Source organism: Cervus elaphus, chromosome 27 (assembly GCF_910594005.1).
Source record: "Cervus elaphus chromosome 27, mCerEla1.1, whole genome shotgun sequence".
In the NCBI taxonomy this organism is placed as follows: domain Eukaryota; kingdom Metazoa; phylum Chordata; class Mammalia; order Artiodactyla; family Cervidae; genus Cervus; species Cervus elaphus.
In genome coordinates, this window is record NC_057841.1 from 57275079 (window position 1) to 57292232 (window position 17154).

The 17154-nt window shown below is 40.6% G+C and overlaps 1 protein-coding gene across 18 annotated transcripts in view; it reads right to left on the reverse strand.

The window, feature by feature from the left end:
• The window catches only part of TCF4 (transcription factor 4), a 377984-nt gene extending 361142 nt beyond the window's left edge, over positions 1-16842 (reverse strand). For 15 of the 18 annotated variants that reach the window (XM_043888713.1, XM_043888712.1, XM_043888723.1 and 12 more), the window contains exons 1-3: positions 15046-15212; positions 13988-14079; positions 12316-12388 (exon numbers count right to left, since the gene is read on the reverse strand). In XM_043888713.1, the coding sequence (XP_043744648.1) occupies positions 12316-12388; positions 13988-14059 (145 nt within the window). In that variant the 5' untranslated portion in view covers positions 14060-14079; positions 15046-15212. Of the gene's footprint in view, positions 1-12315; positions 12389-12847; positions 12956-13987; positions 14080-15045; positions 15213-16380 lie in introns of those variants that run through there. The other 3 variants (XM_043888697.1, XM_043888709.1, XM_043888710.1) reach the window with 3 other exon arrangements.
• Between the last annotated feature and the right edge of the window lie 312 nt (positions 16843-17154).

The following is a 17154-nucleotide window of genomic DNA, read 5'->3' on the forward strand; positions in this document are numbered from 1 at the left end:
TTACCTAACGGACTAACAAACATGGTGGGCTGAGGGGGCCTTCCAAGTGTGAGCCATCACATTCGTGAGAAAACGAAGCGAGGGGGGCAGAGAAGGAGGGAGGCAGTCAGAGGGGAAGGGGAAGCGGGAAGATTCACCGGGAGGTCTCAGAGCGGAAAGCTTCATTCTGTGGCTAATCCAAAGCTACCAGATGACTCCCCCACAGCCGCCTCAGACAAAACACAAGCAGGTAAACAGCATTCTCATCTCAGACGGAATACGGTCCAAATCTGACCACCCTCCGAGAGTCCACCAAAGATGCTCAGCGACATCGTGGTGATGTGCTGATACCTGACCCCCAAGTGTGCGATGGACTCAATTCCACAAGATGAAATGAACCATCAAACCAGTCCATCCTAAAGGAAACCAGTCCTGAATATTCGCTGGATGGACTGATGCTGAAGCTGAAGCTCCAATACTTCGGTCACCTGATGCGAAGAGCCGACTCATTAGAAAAGCCCCTGATGCCGGGAAAGATTGAAGGCAGGAGGAGAAGGGGACGACAGAGGACGAGATGGTTGGATGGCATCACCGACTCAATGGACATGAGTGTGAGCAAACTCCGGGAGATAGGGAAGGACAGGGAAGCCTGGCAAGCTCCAGCCCAGGGGGTCGCCAAGGGTCGGACACAACTGAGCGGCTGAACAATCAGAACCTAAGCTAGCAGAAGCCTAACTGGTGCGTAATTACTGAAAACCATTAAATAAGAAGAGTCCCTTTGGTCTCCTTCTCCCACTCCCACCTCTGCACCCTCTCACAACAGAACTGCAAAATCCATCCTCCACTTTTCTCAGAAAATAAAAAGCACTTCTGTGGTGTTTGGGTGCAAAAAAGGCAGTCAATAGCATGTAGTAGCTGAATGAGGTCTCAGTGTTTCCATTAGAAGATGTATAGTCAATTTCCAGGTATTCCAGTTATAAAAAGTTTCTCATGTGCGCGCACACACACGCACACACACACACACACACACGCAAATGCTACTGTGACTGCTCCCCAGTGGACTAAAGTTGCACACTCCAAGTAAGGTCTACGGTCCATTCTCCATCTTCACCACCCACACTTGAGGGTTAACAGCCTCATCTCTCACCTGGGTTTCTGCAAAAATCTCACCACACACTGGTTCGGGCCCGACACCAACTGCCCCTGCGGTGCGTTTTCCAGGCTGCAGCCAGAGGTCTCCCAGGCACAAAGCTGATGGGAGGAAATCACAAAGTCTCCCGATCTTGCTGCCTGGCATGATCTGGCCCCTACCTTCCACCTCCCGAGCCTCAGCTCTAACCCGGCTCTAACCCCTCCCCAAACACCAGGCCCTGCCGGTCCCCAGTCCGCTTCTCCCATGCACCCCGCCCTTCCCCTCAGACCTCAGTCCAGATGTGCCAGCTTCAGGAAGCTTCTTCTGACTGCTAGGTCAGACACCCTATCACAGACTCCTCTGATGCCTCACACTTCTCCTTTCTTTGGTTATCCAGTGAATGTCTGTTTCCCACATTCAGCCAACACAGAACTACACCCGTCTTGCTCATTATTTTATTTCTAGCACCCAGTGTAGTACCTGCTACACGGTAGATGCCCAAATTTTTTAAACTTTAAAAGTAAATCAATAACTTCTTGCATATACATTCTAAAACACATATCAAAAATATTCAAGTGTGGGAATAAAAGTGTATCTAGTGCCCTTGAATTAAATGAGTACAATTTACAAATCTGGTATCTCACTTCCACTCCAAAAAAAAAAACCAACAAAAATATATGGGGCATAATTATCATTGCCTTCCAACAAGTCTTTGGTACCAAATTTGAGAAGACATTCATAATACTCTTCAAAGTCCAAATTGCATAATCATTCAAATCCATCTCCTACCTTTATACTCATGTAGTACACATGTAAATAGGATTTCAATCTTTCAGTTAGTCTATGCTTAGTTTACTTGAAAGTATCCTTGGAAGATGTTTACTTCCACACTTTGACATCACTTGTTTGAAAAGCACTTTCTTACTGAATCAATATAGAACTTACACCCAAAGACAGCAAAGCAGTACCAGGCTCCAACTGCAATGCTGGCACCGAAATATTTTCTTCTTTTTATCACCATAGTACCTCACACTATAATTTGAATCTTAGCTTTCAAAAAAATTTACTGAATGAATGAACAAGCAAGTAAATGAAAGTTAACCATTCTTAATAATTCTTTTGCTATTTCAGCAAAACATATTCACACTGCAAAAAAAAAAAAAAACCAAACTATACGGAGTCATTCCTTTCATTTTTCTGAAGCTTTCAACATTCTTTAAACAAACCTTCAACAATAATGGATTTTGTTTAAGTAAAATTATTTGAAGTACTAATGGACTACTGCTCACCTGATCCAGTCCTACCAAAATTACTAAGGATATTAAGTGGGGGCACTGCAAAGTGTACACCCATGTAAAAGAGAAACGGTTCCACACGGGCTGAAGGGCAAATGGAAGAATAATAAGAGGCTAACAAGATCGAGGAGAAATTAAATATCAAGGGAAAATTAGAAACTAAAAGAAGCACCCACAAAAGAACAGAAAAGCATTTCATGGTTTGGGATACCAGTTAGTAGACAATGAAGTTCTAGAAGGTACACAGCAAAGAACAATTATTTGAACAAGGATTGAAATTACATTGTTCAGTCTTCCCTTCCAAATTGCAAAACTGGGTTATGTATGAAACTGTAGATTCAATCTTGAAACATGATTACCCACCTGATGACCAAAAGCTTTTATCTCTGAGTTTTAAGGCATAAGGTTGCAAAATATTCCCAACACAATCCCTTATGTTCGAAAGTGAAGACAAAGTTTGAGGAAGACATAGGTTTGGAACTGACTTTAGTAAATTAGGTCTAGAACGTTCTCTTCGTCATAAAAATCTTGTTTATATTCTATAGCAAATACAGTTATTCATTAATAAATTCTTCCTATGCCAATTTCAACTAGAACTTCAATTCTTGGCTTGAACTGGAAACTGGGATCATGTGTTACACTGAAACACTTGGAGGTCACAGAGAGAAAGACATTTTCATCTGAACTACCCAACACTCAAGGAGAGGGTGGTGTTTATATTCTTTTCCTATGTGTGATGTAATTTTGACACATTTTATTCAGAGGTGTATCCGGCTACTCCATAATGTTTTTACAAACATTATATAGGTTTCGGCTATGATCACAATATCTTTGAGTGTTTTAAATGTATTTCCAAATGTATTATATGACAATAATCACCAGCACATTTCCCTGCTAGCTTCTGAACCAAGGGCCACAGCACCGGTAATGGCCAGTGATGATAATAAAATTATAATGCTGATGTTCTGCAATTGGGAAATATTTTTAACGACAGTATAAAACCCCTCTTGAAGTGTACTGGAGAGTTTCACTTTATTTTTTCAGCTTGAAGATGCAGGCTTTGAGGGTCTATCACTTTGCCAATATGAAATAGCTATTTAACAGCAAACATGGCAAAAAAAGCTAGATTGCCAGAATTCAGTTAAAGAAATCACTTTCTCCAAATTAGCTTAAAATTTCGACTGCTCAATGATACAACAGGAAGAGTTTGAAACTGGGAATATCAAAATCTTGATTTCCACGCTGCCATTGCCATTAAAAATATATACATATGGGGAAGGAACTGGATTATCTGGAAAGGAAATCTCAAAATCGGAAAAGGAAAAAAAAAAAAAGGCATTCAAGACAGGAATGTCTGTCTGGAGGTGGTCGAGATGCCTAGATCACAAGTGAGTCCACTTTGAGCTATAGAATCTGCTCTTCCATCCAGCCTTCCCAGTGGCCTTCCTCTGTGCCTGGTTCACAGTGATCTTGACATTAAAATCCTCCCCAACAACCCCATGTCAAAAAATCTCCTCTTCTTTCAAGAATCATACTCTATTTACCCATGAAACCTTCATTATTAATTTTCCCCAGCAAGAAGTAAGTTTTCTCTTTATCTAAACTCCCACCATGTTAATGACACTTGCCTTCTGGGCATTGAGTGCTAATTAAACATGTACTTTTCTGTTCTTTCCTGTCAAAAATATATCCCTCTCAGGGTAGGACCTTGCTCCCACAAAGCCCTCTAGGTCCTGCAATTGCTAACACAGGGGATGTGTGCATAGCATGTACTAAAAAGATATATTAGACGAACCATCAGTAAGAATTATGATGGGTAGATAAAAACTAACTGGCTAGATGGACACAACCAACATCTTACAACACTATATTAAAACATGAGGGGCTAAATTGATGCTGTGCTATGAATCCCCAGATAATGATATAAAAAAAAAAAAACAACTTTTGAAACCGTTCATTATCCATTTTTATCCATCTTAAGTAGAAATAAAAGTAATTACTGACAAGATATGCAAATGTGCATCTTTTCCACAACTTGCTCGTCAGTATTTTACACAAGATGAAAACTAGAGTGTCTAGAGCTATCGTTTCAACAAAGCTAGGTCTTTCTCTAGTTTAACAGTCCCCGAAATGCCTTGTAGTTAAGTCTTGGCTTGGGCGATTTGAGATTCAAAACCTTCCATTTGGATATCTTGCAATTCAGCTAAGCACCCCAAAAGGGAATGTTTAAATTAATGGAAGATTAAAGCAAGGAAGAACATTCTAAAAGGTATTCTGTAATGGGGCTTTGTCACCACCTTCTCTGTTTTATTGGGAAAAGAGTCTTTTCCCAGGGGCCTGAAAGTTTATATGCCAGCCATCAGTCTCATTTAACTATTCGAACTTAAAAATGTCAGAGAAGGAAAAAAGTAATGGAAACGCTGACATGCTATGAAGTCAAGAGGCGTAAGCAGGTGCTCCTGCGACCCAGGGTCATAATTCAATCGAGCTGTATTGTGACGTCATCTGTTACGGAAAAAAGCCAAGTGGTTTATGAACAGCGCCAGAACCCCCAAGATTAAATTACAGCCCTGATATTTAATCAGGGGTCTTACTTTGTTATTTTTAATAACACAATACATTTTAACAGTTATTCATCAACTGCCTTAGCCAAATTAGAGCACGTGATGACAAGTGACCTGGATTACAGGGGCCATCTCTCACGTTCTGAACTTTTATTATTTTTCAGAAATGGAAGATCATACAAGTTTCCCTCCTCTTAAGAAACATACAGTTGGTACCAACGGATTGAGTCCAAATCTTAATTAAAAGCAGCATGGGGTCCCTGACCAGCGGGTCAGGACATCTGTATTTGTGTCTTATTACAGCCCATAACCAACTGTATGATTTGAGCAAAAGATATTTAACCCTCCCAAACCTTGGCTCTTTATTTTAAAAAAATCATAGACCATCTCTAAACTCTCCTGATAAGTCTAAATTTCTATAAATCTTTTACTTAAAAAAAAACAACATTGTGTAGTTTCTTTGGGATTCCTTGAGGATCAAAGTGAAAAATTTGTATAGCTGAAAAGATGATGAACTTTTAATTTAATAAAAAATCATTACCATCGAAGAGGCATGTGTCAACTAAAAATTGAGGGGCAATATCAGTGTCAGCAAACGAAACAGGTTCTTTAAAAAGTCATGTACAAATAGTGCTGAACGTGTGAAGGGTTGTTTGCAAAACAAATCAATACAGGCACATCCAACAATGGATTGCAGTTAATAAACCACATATAGTAATTACCACCAATGGCAGTTTAGAAAGTGATTCATTAAATGTTAATTGTCACACAGAAGTACAAAAGGAGCCATTTGAACAATCAAGTGGCTGCACCTTTAAATAAAATACTTTCTTACAGCCCTGAAATTCATCCATATAAACTGATTCTAAACACACCTGGGTATTTGATATGCTGATTAACTGGGCCTTTATTTATTGCTGAAATGAAAGTAAATATGACAAGCTTTTCAATACTTTCGCTATTCCTTTGAGCCTGATATAAAATATATATATAAAACGTATAAAAAGTATTAACCAATCTTCTCTGAGATTAAACTGCTATTTCTCTTACATCTCTCATAAGCATTAAGAGACATATGGTTCAAAAGGACCCACCTAAATTCATGTGCCTACTTTATTGCTGAGTCTAAGTGGGCTGACAAATTTAGAAAATGGATAACCCCACATGTAAGCTAATAAACTTGGTGGTCAATTTTGAAACCTTTATTCAAAGTAATAAGAAACCAGTAATCAAAAAAAAAAAAAAACCCTATGATATGCTTAACTTTATTTTCTGTAATACTCAGCGCCATCCAATTGACTTGGAAGAACACCTGGTCATAAAAAATTAGGTCATAAAAGACAAAAAAATAAGAAAAGAGGGGATTTTTTTTTTTCTGTTCCTACCTAGCTTCATTTGGATGCTCTGTCTGTGCAAAATCTGACTTACCCAACATACAGATATAGGTTCTCAAAGTTTGGCCAAGAACCTTTTGGTTCCAGACTTGTAAACCAAAGAACATTTCAAAACACACCATGTTCCTTATTAGACAACTTCAGATTTGTTATCTTAGCTTATGGGAACAGACCTAAATGGCATCATAATACTAAAAGTTGAAAATCACAGGCCTGGGGCCACCAGGACTCAACTCTCTGCCTTGGACGAGGTTGCAAACTTCCAATATAAAATGCAGTTTACCATTAGGAGTAAATGTTTGATCTATAAAGCTTCCAAAATTACTTTGTTTATCATAGCAGATGAAAGCAAAAAGGAATAATTCTAAGCTCAAAACAAAACTGTTTATACGACAGTCTTGACTGCTCCATGATTCTAAGCATTTAAGACAGATTCGAGCAATTAACAGCATAAACTTTCATTACATAGTTCTATTATATATGTTTATGTGACTTAGCTGTTCATCTGTTATTTAAGTGATTTCCTCATTACAATAGTAGGGTAAAGATAATTTGCTGATGCTGTCAAAAATGTTAAGCATTTCAGGCTCAACAGATCTCAGATCCCTACACTTGTTTAATGCATTTTATTTACTTAAGTCAGTGTCAAATAGAGTACTGCTTCTTCCTTCTGAATTTAGAAAATGTAACATTTTAAGCACATGTCTGGTAATAGACATATCAAAACTTAACTTCAAAGCTGCTTATTTTAGGGATGCAGATAGAATTCAAGATTTTTGTTCTGGAATATTAGGTTTCAAAGATCTAACAAGAAACTGTAAGACTTTTCTTACAGTTAAAGATAGGAAACCTTTTTTTTTTTTTTTTAAGATATTAACAGAGCAAGCTTAGTTACCTCAACTTGGGGTTTTACTAGGTTCATAAAAATTGAAAACAAAATATTTTTACTGGTCCCCAAGCAGACTGCTAATTTACAGTAGAACCAAGTCACAACTTTGAAAATACCCACTATATTTTCCTGGTTAAAAAAATAATAATAATAATATGAGAAAGATACTAAGCTTATTTGGATGATAAAGCAGGAAAAATAATGGACATGGCTTATACCATTAGTGTAAACATGTTTTTTAAAAATGTTTATCTATTCTAATAATCAGGAATAGTATCATACACCAAGCCTCGTGTGTGTGTGTGTGTGTGTTTGAAAAGACACTGAGCTAGGCAGACAGACCTAGTGTGTGTGTGTGTGTGTGTGTGTTTGAAAAGACACTGAGCTAGGCAGACAGACCTAGTGTGTGTGTGTGTGTGTGTGTGTGTGTGTGTGTGTGTGTGTGTGTGTGTGTGTGTGTGTGTGTGTGTGTGTGTGTATGTTTGAAAAGACACTGAGCTAGGCAGACAGACCTAGGTTTAGAACCGAACTCATGTGTGTGTGTGTGTGTGTGTGTGTGTGTGTGTGTGTGTGTGTGTTTGAAAAGACACTGAGCTAGGCAGACAGACCTAGGTTTAGAACCGAACTCATTCCTGGCTGCCTTGAAAGAAAGTAGTTTATCATCTCTGAATCTCGGTTTCCTCATTTATGAATTGAGCATGGTAATCCTGGCATCTCATTGGGTTCTTGTGAGGATAAAAAAAATACAAGAATATAAGTGCACAGCACACCACTTGGCATAGGAAGAAGCACTTTAATTCCATCAGTATCATGCCCATCCACACCCTATTATTCAATCTAACATCCTGCAAATAATCACAAGCCAGATCAGGCAAAACAGAACGATCAACAATCCAAAATTCAGCTCCAAGCCTTAAAAAACAATCAAAGGGCACATATACATTGAGAAGCATTTGTAGGCACAAAGATCAGTACACAAATCCTGAGACCCTGTTATGCAACACAAATTACAGAATAAAACATAGGACTGAAACCAATGTTACTCCAATAAAAAGATTTGCAGGGCCACAGAGAATCAGCAAATCAAAACTTGTTTTTTAGAATAGCAAATAAACACACACTTGAGAACATCTTAACATGGGCCTCAGTTTTCTTTGGCTGTACAGTGAAGGCACTGGGCTGTGTATTTCTAAGGGGCTCTGACCCCCAAAATTCTATGGTTCTAGTGAAATGGGTTTAACACCACACTCCTTGTTTTTTAACCTGTTAATTTATTCTTCATTTTACAAAAAGCCACACAACCATTATGAACTGCACTGTAATAGTAAGGCTGTTTAAAAACAGATACACACACACACAATTAAATAACTCTACTGCACATATACCTTTGGGGGAGGCCAATTTTTTTTCACACCATAGCCATGAACTCAAACTGTACGGATGGAAATTAATTCAGGAGGCTGGCCATTTGAATCTTCTCTACAACACAAAACGACCCACTGGATCGATATTTTTTTCTTACTGAATTTTCTAAACTGATGTGTCATCTGGGTGTCACGTGGATATTGGTGAACAAACTTGTGTGAATGTCAAGAGACATTTTTTCGCTTCCAAAAATGACCATGACAGGGATGTGGTGTTTTATTGCTGCTGTTAATTGTTAAAACACCCATTCACTTGGCACCTTTAACAAATGCTGAACACCTAAGTAAAACTAAACAGTTACAGGGGGGAAAGGCTCAACTTTTAAACTGAGGGAGAAAGATGTAGAATCCATCACAGACTAAGTGTAAATACTTGTAACAGATGTGACCAGGGCTATTGTTGAGTATGGATAATTTTAGAGCCCCAACTTTAAAACTACTTTTTAAAAGATGCCAAAGCTAGTCTGTTTATCTTTTGCTCATAAAAGAATCAAAGGTGACCAAAGAAAACTGCATTTTTGTTATATCAGAAAATTAAATCCCTGTTCATCAATAAATTGTAAACTCTTGATGCATTTTTTTTCCCTTTGGGTAACTTGGCCATCCTACTTTTTAATGAGAATAATTTTCCAGTCATCCAGGCATGTGGATGCTTTTAGCTTGTTTTAAGATCAATGATACGATGGATCTGCAATCCCTTTATAGAAGTCACCATATAGATTTCAACTATTTCTTACAAATAATTCCAGAGCCCACCAGTTCTCCCTGTTAAGGTCATCCACACTCTGAACTATCATGGCTGAATTGTTTTAGAGCTCTCTGCTGAACACCTGCAAACATCAAACAAAAACGGCTGGTCCTTTCCTGGGTTGACAAAAGCCTTTCATGTGAAAAATGCTCCCTGGGAATGTCAGGCTGTAGCTCAGGTTACATTCCATTCTCCCTAGCAGCCTCACCATTTCTTAAGGTGGTAGGGAAAACCATGTTTGTGAAATGAAAGATTAAAGGCAACATGGCCACACTTTATTTTCATTCTCACACTGCACATCACGATGGAGCGTCCTACATGTGAATGGAACTCACAGCCACAGAGAACTTGAAGCAGGAAACATCACCATGCCTCACTCTGAAAACAACAGAGCAGTTCATCCCAACATGAACGGTTCACTTATACTTTGAATCTTTTTTCCCCTGAACCCAAGTTTCAAAGCTACCCATGAGAACGCTATCTGAGCACCCTTGCTCGGGACAATGGATATTAACCGGATGTACATTTACAAAATTATTTCTCAGTCCAAAGTTTTCTAGTTCATCCTTTCAGTAAAGAGGCAAAATGCAGTTTTTCTCATTTTTTTTTTAATTTTTTGTGCTTTAAAAGGGGACTTAGCTTTGCTACTGAGTAGAAACAAAGCCACTTACTATGTCTTGGACAGATGAGAAAAATCAAGACTCCAATCTGTACTCTGTATGTTACAGTCCCCATCATACTGCACTGGATGAGTACCCTGCATTTGCAATCCAGCCACCAGAACAAAACAGCCACTACACTTTTCACCTTTATAAGTAAACACATGGGCCTGAAAACTACACCTTTGGCTGGTACAAAGTCACTTAAAGTTCAACACCTTAAAAATAATCACAGCATATTCACTGGAAATATCACAACCTATCTCACTAAGGATGAAGTCTCTATCTTATACAGATTTACTGTATGTATAAGACAGGTTTATGTATACAGATATACTGTCTTAAGAACTGTGTAAGTTTCAATATATGACCACTTCCCAAAATTCATTAATATATATTCATACTCATCAAGCCTATACTCTGTAAACACTTAAACATCATAGCAAAGACTTCATTTAAATGTGAACACAGAAAAGGGACCAAGATGCACAGTCGTCTTTTTAAATGTAACACAATTTCATGCTTCTAAAATCAATCTTACTTTATTAAACCATACTGAAACTGATATATTTAATTATTCCAAACGTGTCAGCTTTTACAAAAAGTACAAAAGAGTATTTTTGCACTGACTCTGAAAGCAGTCTATCTCTGAGCCTTTCTGACATAATCTACTTTCAGATTTCAACTGAATACACATTTTCTTAAGGAAAATCTTGAGGAAAACTACTGTCAGAGATAAAGTTAGTTTTGATACTAACATGAAAAATTAATTTGCCTACAACAGACACTTGCACTCCTCTTTCCTTCAAAACTGTGTAGAAAATACAATATAGAAATGTGGAAGATACAATATGAAAACAAAAAAAAATATATAAGTCCCAAATTAAAAATATAACAGGTTCTAGGACAGTCAAAACACAAACATATGGTCAAGAGTTCTTTTAATCAAAGTGGACTCCTCCCCAAAAAAGATAAAATGTAAGTACAGGAGGCATCTCATATTTCATAAATTGAGTTTTAGAGATAATTCCCTTAGACTTTTGGGGCCAGCAAAAGGAGAAGTAACTTATTTGGAAATGAGCAACTTTTAAAAGGCATTAGTTTTAGAAAAAACATACCAATTATACAAATCACAAAGATGAATAGGTTTCTTTCATTGCTACAGCACCAAATGAATATTAAGAGATGTGAAATTATCTTCAATAGCTAACAGACAATTCCACTGGTATCTCACAGTTAAACGATGTCAATATTTACCAGTCTGACTTAAGAACAGGACTCTGTCTAATGTCCTGTTAGGTACCACTGCCAGAACTCCTAAGATACTATAGCTGTTTAACAGGCACAAATGGATTTAAGCCTTGAACCTAAAAGGACAGCAAGCAACAATGTATGCCGCCTTCTGATATGAAATTCACTGGACAAAAAAATAACTTTTTAAATGAATAGCATATTTTCACTTTCAGTAAGAGACCTTCAGAGAGTCCCCTATTAAAACTCCTCCTTAGATACCAGATAATCATTGCACACACAGATTCCTTTGTGAATACCGCTAAGGTCTTTTGAAAGCATCAGCCAAAGGTCTTTCATTTATAAAATGTAAAAGTCCTTCCAAATTTCTAACTTTAAACATAGCAAAAATTCACTGCCCAAGTAAATACTTAGGGGGAGAAAAACAGCTAAAGCACCAAAAAGGATATTTTAAATACAAATGAATTCATATTCAGCTCTTAGATTAGAAAGAATCTCTCTATTTACAGCTACGGTTTACTACGCAGCATTCATCTACAAAATTAAGTGCTCATTTTTTAAAAAGGGTTAATTATACATAGTTCCCAGAAAACTTGATATTATTTACAAGGAATTTGCCCTTTTCATGAAAGTCAGATTTTTCCCTCTATTTTCAATAAGGAAACATTAATTTATTCCTCCATGTTAACACTGCCTTATCTTCACATGTTTGATTACAACTGTATCAGAAAATTGCTTTTAAATTAAGTGAGAATTCTGAGACAGTTTTCTTGATTCCAAAAAAAAAAAAAACTTTTAATTTTGCAAAAGATAACATTTTTGCCTAAGTTATACTACTAATGGATAATGAAATAACCATATCATTACAGGCTAAAATTTCAATGACTTTTGCAGAACACTCTAACAGAGCCAAAAATATACCATGAGTGAACAAACAGCTAAGAACATTTAACTACACACTAAGAAAAGAATTTACATACTTGAGCCAGTAAAATGTCCACTCGCCAGAGAAGTTGGTCCATTTTTCCCACTGCTCACAGGAGGTGAAAACATCTAAAAGAAACAAAGAAATATTACTGTTGAAAAGAAGACATCCGTGCCTTCAGAGCTCATCTGAGACCTTTCATACTCTATATAATGTACAGTTTATGCCAAGTGTTCATTTTAGTAAAATACATCACCATCCAACTTAAAACTAAAACAGGCACAATATTACCAATCACTCTTACCCCCCCACCCTTTACCACTCTGTTCTTTCTTTTTCCTCAGGTTCATTAAATCGCCAGAACTAGGCAGTACTACGTTTTAAACCACAACACAGTCCCCATAATGTTAACAAGATTCGGTTTGGAGGGCAGCGAGCTCTCTAGAAGACACGAGTTTTACAAAGGAGAAGAAAAAAGTTGTTTATTTTATATTGAAAACCTTGGCCATAAACGTGGCAATGTCCATTTCGATCCCGTATAGGATTTGCCTGTCATATGTGAACCCAAATAAAAATAAAAGTGCCACCTGCACTAAATTCTCATTTCGTCTCTCACATGAGAGCGTTTGGAAGCAAGACTCTCTCCCCCTCTCTCTCTCTCTCTCTCACTCACTCTCTCTCTTTCACTCCCTCTCTCTCCAGCATTTATTTCGACCCTAATTGGTTTCCCTCTTCTTCGACGTTATCTAGTGGATAACGCGCACCTTCCCTGAGTCAGAGCCTGCAGAAAGCAAAGGAACGAATGGACGAAGTGCAGCAAGCAGAAAGGGGGCTAAAAGCTGCCTAGGGCTACGTTTCCTGGCAAAACTTCCGAAAGCCATTTCTCCAAAAGGTCTAGAAGAGCAGCAGCAGCAGCAGCAGCAACAAGAAAAGAGAGCCCCCCACTTAGAAGGCGGTTTGGATTTTGTGTGTTTTGTGGATTCTTTTCATTTTGCTTTGCAAATGCATCTGACACCAAACTCATCTGGCATTAAAAATGAATTAATTCCCCTGATATGCCTGGGACTTGGTTTGGGGAAGGGAGGCAAAGTGATGAGAAGGACCAAGTCCAGCCGTAAAACTCCACAAGTGTGTAAGTTCTGCTTTGTGTGATCGCCCGACTACGAAATTTACAAAGTCTAAAGGGTTTCTAAAGAACGTGTGCTCAGCATATACACACGAGTTCTCAGAATCCCAGGAGAAGATTTAAGTGGGAGAAGGCAGGTCCTACTGATTCCAAACCATCGTCAGTTTAAAACTTTGAGCCAACTGAGGTCTCCTATTTTCTCTTTTCCATTTTCAGAAAAATAAATAAATAAAATGAGTAGCACGCAAAGTACCAATACTTTTAGGGTTCTGATAAGGCCAAGTTAAGGGGTGGTTTACAGTTTAGAGGTGTCTGTTTTTCCCTTCCACTGGGGTGAGACTCCATTATTTGGGGGTTAGGTGGGTAGTGAATTCAAAGCAAGTAATCAGACTGAAAAAAAAAAGCCTGAATCCTCCATCACACCCAAAAACTGTAGTTAAAAACTTATCAGAAAGACCTTCACGTTTACCAAGCATTCAGCCAATTAAAAATTATTCCTGTCCTTTAGATCCTATTGGTTTCTACCTCAAAGTGCTTGGGTTTTTTGGTTTGGTTTTGTTTTGTTTTACAGCTGTTGTTAGTTTCCACCGTTCTTTCTTACCGCACTGAAATCCAGTAAATCACTCAGCTCTTTGTCCGTGCCTAAGGCAGCCATTCGCTGTTGGTGATGCATTTTAGCAAAATCACACAAACCTAGAAACATGGAAATAACCGCAATCAGAAAATCCAGTCCCAATCCTTGGAGAAAACACAATCGGATTTTTGGAGACTGGGGGTGGGGGGGTTGGGGGTGGGGACGTGGGGGCGGGTGGGATTAAGGTGGAAAGGAGGGAGGGATAGGAGAGTTGCTGGGTTGTTTTTTTTTTAAGATGGAATAGGCAGCAATAGCAAAAAAAAAAAAAAAAAAAAGCGATATTGATACTGTATTTCCAAAGAGACGATCAAAACTGGTAACATCCACTATAAAACCAAATCCGGGAAGGGGAAAAAAAAATTGCCGCTCCTCAGCGCATCATTTTATGCAACAGGAGGTAGAGCGAGAAATGAATGGATCACAGAGAAAAGAGAAACTACTCCGAACGATCCGGTCTCAACTTTCCCCCCCACCCTCCACCCCACCCCCCTCACACACACACTCGCGTACACACGCGCGCGCACACACACTCACACACACACGCACACACACCACTCCCCTCTGCGTTTCAAAGTAGCTATAAAGAAATTAAAGATGAGCGTCTCTGGAGTGAAAACACGTCCAAAGGGGGAGGGGTGACAGGGTCGGCGAAAAGAACGGGGGGCGGGGGGGGTGGCCCCGCGGTGGAGGGTCGGGGCTTGTAATTGTCCAGCGCCCTAATTTGTGAAAGAAAGGGTTGTAAAAATTAAAGTCAGGCCCTTGGCAAAGTCAGCGGTCCCTCCGAGCGGCAGCGCCGGGGAGGAGGGCGTGGGGGGGCCCGGGCGGGGAGGAGGGGGGTGCGCAGGGACGAGGGGGGGGGAAGAGCGCGGGAGGGGAAGGGGTGTCTCCAGCGGGAGCGCCGGGGAGACCGGGCGCCCGCGGCGCCGGAGGCGCGGAGCCGCGCGCGGGGCCGCCGAGCCCGAGCCCCCCGCGCCGCCCGGCGCTCCGGCCCCGCCGAGCCCGGCGCGCTCGGCGCCGCTACCTACCGCCCGCGCGCGAGAAGGGGCTCTCGGTGCACCGCCGGCGCCCAGGCGGCGTTCATGTCTACCCGCCGCCGCCGCCGCCGCCGCCGCCGCCCGCGCCCGCTCGGTCCCCGCCGCCGCCGCCGCCGCCGCCGCCACTACAGCTCCGCAGACAGACAGCCAAGATCCCTGACTCTTAACACCAACTCTCTTCTCCGGGGAGGGGAGGGGACGGGCGGAGGGGGAGGGGGAGACACGCCGAGGCGCACGGAATTGCAAGTTCAGCAAAGAAATGGGTGGGGGGGCGGCTCCGGCGGGGCGACGCGGCGCGCGCGGGTCGGGCTGGCTGGGATGCGGACCCCCGCCCGCCGCCACCCCACCCCCGAGAAAGAAAAGGGGGGAAAAAAATCATCTCTACACCTCCCCCGCCTCGCCAAAAAAAAAAAAGAAATACAAACGAAATTTCACCGAGCACCTCATTTTCCCTCAGATCGTCAGTTACAATCTGAAGCCTGCACCCTTCAGGGTTTTGGTTTTTTGTTTTTTTTTTTTTGCCCGTTTCATCCAGCCGAGGCACACTTTGAAACGGATTTCACTTTACGTCCCCTCACTTCTTTCTTTCTCTGATTCTCCCGTTCCCTCACTCACACATCCTTACACGGTAAAGCAAGTTTATACTAGGCTGCAAATACACGTGATGCAAAAAGACTTTGCCAAGAGGAACAATATTTTTTTTTTCTTTCTTTTCCAGATACAAACCAAGCTACATTTTACTGGGGAGATTTTCCTATCGGTAGTTCTGCGTTGGGGGGGGGGGCGGGGGTGGGAGAGGCGAAACCCAAATTACATACTTTTTTTTTTACCCCTCCCTTTTAAGTCACAGAATAGTATAGCTGTGAACTTTGGAAAAAAAAAAAAAAAAAGGCAATTTTTGAGGGTAGATGTTGTTTTGTTTTTACACTTGAGTTCCTAGGCACGCTAAGTCCCCGTTCGCCAGCACGACAAGTTTTTCATTCAACATTGACCATTACAGGCCCTGCATGTTCTTAAAACATACTTTTTCACATCACTTTTTAGGATGAAAATTAAGCTGCATAATTCTACCGTTTCGTAATAACAAGCGTGCTTCAGCCAGTATATGCAACAGACGCTATTTTAACGTGTGCTAAAATACACATTCTATAAACCCTGTTATGGCTAGATGTGCGAGTACATACACAAAACGCATGCACACACTTTTTCCCATTGGCAGTTATTTAATAGGTTGTTCCTTTTGTTTTAATAAAACACTGGGATCGACATTTTAAAAATTAAATTAAATCACAAACAGTTTACTCTGACAGCAAATTGTAACGTTACCTTAAGTGGCCACAAAAATGCTCACAATATTCCAAGGAAAGTGACTTTAAAAAGAGAGACAAAAATCTTCTGCAAGTACTGAGTATCTCACATGTGTATCCCCCAAAAAAGTACTTTAACTGGTACTCAGTTCTGTTCCAGGGATATCCACAGAATACAAGATTATGCACCTGGCTCTGGTTTTTGCATTTTCCACCATAAAACTGCAACAAAACTCCCTCCCCCAAAAAAGAAATCATTAAAAAAAAAAATCCAACAACTTTTTCTTATTGTTTATAAAAAAATATCAACACAGGATAGTGATAATTTTTCCTCAGACAAATCTTGTTGGTGGCTTTTTTTTTTCTTCTCCTCTTATAAAGTCTTAAACTTGTTCCAAGTTTAGAGGTGTCTCATCCTCCTCCTCCTCCTGATCATTGACTCCCCCGTGGAGTCACATTGATAATAATAGGTTTCCCTGAAAGATACATTGTAATCCATTCACATCCGGGCACTGCGGGCTTATAAAGAGAAGGCGCTGCGGCCGCCGCGGCTCCTCCAGACAATGACTGGAGAGGGGCGGGGCGGGAGCGGGCGACCATAGAGTAGTAAACAGAGCGCCTAGAGAGGCCGCCAAGATGGCGGCGCGTGCGGGCCACGCCTCCTCCGGGAAGGGAGGCGGGCGGCGGGGCGCGGGCGGGCGTCGCGCGTGCGGCCGGACCGCAAGGGTACCCGAGGCCAGGGCCTTCCGCGGGCTCCGTACTCCTGCGCGCTGCTGCTTGTTCCTAGCTCTTG